Source organism: Gavialis gangeticus, unplaced genomic scaffold, assembly GCF_001723915.1.
Source record: "Gavialis gangeticus isolate Ggan-Ray unplaced genomic scaffold, GavGan_comp1, whole genome shotgun sequence".
NCBI lineage: Eukaryota > Metazoa > Chordata > Crocodylia > Gavialidae > Gavialis > Gavialis gangeticus.
In genome coordinates this window covers 61410786-61416941 of record NW_017729032.1, presented here as the reverse complement: position 1 = coordinate 61416941, position 6156 = coordinate 61410786, and the positions used below count along the sequence as shown (strand labels likewise).

The 6156-nt window shown below is 39.7% G+C and overlaps 1 protein-coding gene across 4 annotated transcripts in view; it reads right to left on the bottom strand.

The window, feature by feature from the left end:
- NEK5 (NIMA related kinase 5) overlaps positions 1–6156 on the bottom strand; it is a 71650-nt gene that overhangs the window by 57445 nt on the left and 8049 nt on the right. For all 4 annotated transcript variants that reach the window (XM_019524690.1, XM_019524687.1, XM_019524689.1 and 1 more), the window contains exons 3-5: positions 3153–3250; positions 1087–1170; positions 918–988 (exon numbers count right to left, since the gene is read on the bottom strand). In XM_019524690.1, the coding sequence (XP_019380235.1) occupies positions 918–988; positions 1087–1170; positions 3153–3250 (253 nt within the window). The remainder of the gene's footprint in view (positions 1–917; positions 989–1086; positions 1171–3152; positions 3251–6156) is intronic.

The window sequence follows — 6156 nt, the reverse complement described above, 5'->3', positions numbered from 1 at the left end:
CACCCCCCCCCCCGGGGGGGGGGGGGGGGGGGGGGGGGGCTAGACCCAATGAGCTCATGGGTGCATCCAGACGAGTGCGTGCGTGCCTCTTGTCCCGCCTCAAACCCCTTTGAGGTGGGGCAAGAGGCATATGCAGGAATGAAAATATGTTCCCTGTGCTGCAAACTTGCAGCGTGGGGAGAAAATTAGACCCCTGGATATCCCGGAACAGCTGGAATGGATACTGCGGGTAGTGCAGTCTGGTCAGTGTGGGCATTGCAGGATGTGTGGCTTCTGAAGAAGCTGAAGCAGATGCCATGGTCACTAGATCCAGCATAAAAGAGTGGAAAGAGAGGGTCTAGGGTCTGTAAACCCATTGGCCAGATTAATTTGACACCCCTGTTTTAACAGAAACTGCAAAGAAAATAAAATACATCACGGAACAATGTGAAGTCTTAAAGTTTGTTTCTACTCCAACTAAAGTCAATGACAGAAATGTCTATGATTCTCTTTGAGCTATCCCAGGTAGTGCTGAACCTGTAGCGTATGTCTAAACCATGTCCCCAGCACTCTTGAAGAAGGCTACTCTTAAGCACACCACACCCATTCACTGCCACTCACACCAAATCTAGAAATATAAGGAAGATGATTCAGGGTGTCCTCCACAGCCACTCCCAAACACATGGGAAACAGAGGTCTTGAGAAAGCCCATGACATTTCTGAGTTAGGTATATACAAACAAGAGTAGATGGACAAAGCATTATTGAAAGCATACCTTTCTGAGAGGGTCATGCAAGCAATATAGCCACACCCTTAGTACCCTGAACTTGCTCACTAAATACAACATAGTTTCAATCAGCACCTAATCTTCAGGAATGGTGACATTTTCAGGGTTGGTTTAGTCACAAAAACCAAATGAAACAGAAGGAAATGCTTACTTGTTCAGCATTCTTGCTATACCAAAGTCCCCAAGCTTTGCTATCATTCCATTATTGCTAAGAAAAATGTTCTGCAAGCAAAGAAAAAATGATGTGCTATAATGAAACATGGAAGAATTTCACAGGCATGCATTTTTGAAAGCATAAAATGAAAACCTGTAACTCCTACCTGTGCTTTTACATCTCGGTGTAAAACCTTTCTGTCATGAATATGCTTCAATCCTAAGGAGACCTGCACAAACCAACTCAGAATCTAGGGTAAGAGATAAAATGCACAGTTACATTGTCGTATTAAAAACATAAAACAAAAACAAAAGTCAAACCTAAAATACACACTTCACATCCACAAATCAAGGGGGGAAAAGTTTACAGAATTTTGAGTAATTAAACTAATCAGTTTTCCATTGTTTTAACATTTTTAGAAAATAAATGGAAATAAATACATAATCTTACATTCCTTATCTCAGAAAAAACTTCTATGGACTGCAATGGGAGTTCTGCCTGAGTAACAACTATACAATCAGTCCCTAAACAGGAAAAGAAGATCAGCCTTTTACTTTACACAACTGGAAAGGAACTGTGTAGTCCTCTTCACTGATGGAAGCCATAAAAGTACTATACAGCTTTGAAAGTATTTACAGACTTCAGTTTAGATCAGAAATGTGGTTAAATAACAGAATTGTAAAAGGAAACTGCATGGCAACTGCACGCACTATCCCTGACTTAAACAAGGGCTATTAAACCTTCACCCTGGCCCTGATCCAGGAAACAGTTAAGCATGTGCAAATCTGTACTTTCTTTGACATGGATTTTTGGCCCTATTTTAGAGATGCAGATCACCATGTGCTTAAATTAATCTCTATTTAGTAAAGCACATGCTTAATTTTAAGCACATGTTCAAGGGCCACTGACTTTGTGAAGTTTTGTGAGAAGCTGGTGGCCATGAAATTCTGCAATTCAGAAATCTGTCTTCAGAAAAGCAGGCTAGCACCCGCACACATTTAAATTAAATAGTGGTTAAGCAACAGGCAAGGATTTCTCTGAGTAATGTATTTTATTGGATCAACTGCACAGTTGGGACAGAGTTAGACAAGCTTTTGACTACAAGACATTCTTCTTCAGAGGTTAAGGGCTTCTCTGAATAGGACTGATTTTCTGATTGGCCTTTCTATGAACATTACATTCAAACATAAATTTCAAGATAAGTAAATGTACTATTGGGATGAAATGTAATTGGTTAACCTGCTTCCCTTGCTTGGCTTTGGGATGTGTCACTTGGGTTTGCTCACCCTTTTTCCGTCTCTGCTTTCTTTGACTTCCTTCTGACATTCAAGTTTCTTGTTAGTTTGGTTCTATTTTTATTTTTGCTGTCAGGACTTTTTTATTTTTATTGGTTTGTATTTTTCTGATTTGTGAATTTGTCCTCTATTATAAATTTTACTCTCTCCCTTGTGTCTCTAGTAAGTGGCTGAACCAGAGGGTCATAAAGTCCTATGTTACTAAACCATCAAGTTGCTTCTAACTGTTTCCCATGCAGCAGGTTCCTTCGTTTAAAAAAAGTTAAGAGATTTATATGGTTGATTTAAATATTAGTTTCAGGATGAATTGAGAATCACATTTTCAAGCCATTTTAACTTTCATCCGTTTTTGTGCAGATACAGTTTTATAAGTGCAACAACAGTTTAGATCATAAAATATCCAAGTTCTCAAATGCATCTGCGAAAACAGAGATCAATGTCCGAATACCTGACGTGTTCTGTATTTAAGTCCAAGATGCCAGTATATTAGAGAGTTTCTGTCAGTTAAAATAGGGATGTATTTTACTGAATTAATCTATGCTGATACAGGCTCTGAAGGCTGCCAGCACCCTGGGATTGTTTTTGTGTGTTGGCTTAATTCACAATCCTGTTTACTTCTCACCTGCCATCTCAAATGCAGCTTCTAATCTAAAAGGTCTTTTCTCCAAAACTTAACTGAAAATTAGTAGTATGAAGGTACCCAATTTCCAAAGTAGGACAAGAAATAAAAATCAGTGGTCAAAGTACAGTTAATATTTCACTTTTAGGCCATTAAACATTGTTGAGCATCTTCTGTAAAACAATTACAAAGCCTTATCTACATAGACCTTGTGACTGTAACACTTAAAAGCAAGTTACTACATATTCCTATTAAGTAGTACTTCATACTATTTATTTTATGGTACAAATCCTTTCCTCTAAAAATAACCCACTTTACCTGGTCCTCATCAAACAGCACTCCATGCTGCAGATTTATCCTCTTCATTAGATCACCTCCATCACAATATTCCATGATGATATACAGATTGCTCCTTTCTGCAAGTAAAAATGCTAGTTCTGTATTTTCCCACAATTATTCCATTATTTATAGATTCAGCAACTATTTTTGTTACAGCTAATGCTATTTTGACTAAATTACCTTAGCTTCTGATCCTCTATCTTGCTCAAGATGATCATGCCTATCCATCATAGTGTCAGAATGAATTTTTCCCTCAGCAATGGTGGAGAAAACATACTGTATCAGTGTCCCCACCATCCTAGCATGTCCAATGTTTCAGAACCAAAGATAAAGGTTATACTGGTTTCAAATAGTAAACTATTCTGTCTTTGGGCCCACAGAGTCATACCCACAAAACCTTCTCTTTAGAGGGACTCCACTTCCCCTTCAGCATTTTGTTTTAAAAATGTATTCTGGGAGGGTATTTTAAAAGTGCAAGAGACTGAGCAAGCATTTAAAAAGTCCTGAGAATTCAAAATGCAGGTTGTTGATTCAGGACATCTAAGACAGATGCATTAGTTAAACTCAAAAATGCATGTGTCTCTCTATTAAATGCATATTAGGCACTATTTGTTGCACTTTTTAATGAAAGAAAGCTTCCATTTTAAACATCCAAGTTAATGTTGAAGTACAGGCTGCAGACAGTGCTGACAACTGCTGTGTTTTGTAATACAACCTTCTCTCCAACAGATCATGGACTTCACTGTGGACGTCACTAGCCCATCAGGATATCACCAGTCCAAAATACAGCCCAGTCAAAAATCTGAGATATTAAATTCCTCTGCATCAGTTTTCTTTTTCAGTCTGTTGTTCTCTTTGGATCTGTGCCTTGCATAATTATTTGAAAAGCTTGGACACAGTCTTCTAAGAACTTGACAGTTAATTGTGATAATTATCAAGTATTGTTCTTGGCATCTGTAATAGTAAAAGCTCTGTTAATAGCAAGAGTTTTGCACATTGATTTTATAGTAAGCTGGTGAAGCGGCACGCAGTTTTTCGCTCCATGAGTGTGACTGAACTATGAACTTGGATAGTAGAATGTTGTAATACAGTAGAATGTAGTAAACACTAAGTGTGTTAGATCACAACTTATTTCTAAATTCTTAGCTTGAGACAACTAAATTTTTAGCTCGAGATAATGATGTTTACTCCACACTATATAAGTTGTACATTCTTAAGTTACGATAAGTTCTTCAGCTCTGGCAAGAGTTCTGACTTGCATGGAGCCTCAGCTCAGGCTACTGTATCCCTAGAATCGGGACACTTTTGGGCCAGGGGAACCATGCGGGGTGGCGGCTGCCGCCTAAAGCTAATGTGAACTAACTGTCTTCTCTGCTCTGTTCTATCACCTGCCTCTGCAAGTATCCTTAAATGAAGCTCTGCAAGAGTGAAAACAACCATGAGTACGCCCTTTGTTCAAGCGCAGAAAATCTTCTGAACCCAGTAGTTCATTCTAAGACAGCATCCTGGCACTTGAGATATGAATTTCCCAATTTACTTTAACTTGAGTTTTCCACATGTAATTTTTTTATTGTATTCCTTAATGAATTCCTGCTTAGGTATTCATCTCATCATTTTTTTGTGACATGCTCTATAAAACCACAGATTTTATGAAAAAAAGAACAACCATAGTATTATCAAGCTGATGAAGAAATTGTATTTGAGATAGCAAATTATCTCATGCTTCTGATTCATCAATAAAATATTACTTCAAAAAGAAACACACCACAGATAGTTACCCCTGTCCGGTAATTATTCTTCTTCATCTACCCACCCAAAAATCCTCCTGAAGATAACATACTGCCAGCTACATCAATCTGCAATATTTACTCATCTGATTGATTATAAGCAAGGTTCCATCATCATATGGAAGATTATATATTTATGCATTAAGTACTCTGCAATGGAGGAGCTGGGGCACTGGAGCCATGATGGTCCAAGGGAATATGGAAGAAGCAAGGATTTTTTAGTGATATCTTTTCCTGGACTATCTGTATAACTGGGAGAAATGTTTGAGACTTTCAGGCACAAAATACCCTTCTTCAGGTGTGGGTACATTACATCCAAATGCTCAGCTTATATCTTTCCCAACAATACAGTTGGTCCCAGGGGTGCAGTGAGCTCCTTCAGCAACCAGGGTAGGTAGAGGAGAGGGGATTCTGCTAAACACTGGAGAGCGGGGGCAAGGGGAGGGGGTAGGAAACAGGTTCTTATCTGTCCCTGCTCCCTGCACTCAAGCAGCAGATGCTACTGCTGTGACTGCTGCCCCTGGGGGACAGGCTCGCTGCAGCAGCCCCACTGTGCAGGCTTCGTAAGAATTGCCCCTAGTGCTCTATTCGCTCCCCCTTCCCCACCCCACTCATTTTGCTACTGGATGCAGGATTATGACTGCCGTGGCAAAGACTCCCCAAGGGAGCACCATTCTGCTCTTCCTCTTTCCCCACAGATACTACTGGGTGAGGAGTTGTACCTGCCTGGCTCCTACAGCCAGGCAGAACAGGGCTACTCCTACCAAGGCAAAGATTCCTGGGGTGTGGAGGCAACTCTCATGCCCCCTTAAAGACAGTGCCTGGGGCTAGTGCTCAGTTCACCCCTGCTTAGTTGGATTACTGGTTAGTCCAATAAAATATATCACCAAACAAACCTTACTTCTCTGTAGTAGGAAACAGCAAAACAGACAAAGCAAAGCGAAACAGAAACAAGAGGTAACAGACAACATTTAAAACAAACAAACAAGGGCAAAAACTAAACCATAACCAAGAAGCAAACATTCCGGGTTTAAAATACAAAACACACACTCAACCTACATCTCGAAGGAAAAGGAAAAAGGGGAACAAGAAAAAGATGTCTGACACATGCATTTCCTGCAGCTTATTTTCATTGTTTCACTACGTTATTTCACTAGTTCAGTGAGGTTGGCAGCCCCCTACAATGGGACCTGGGT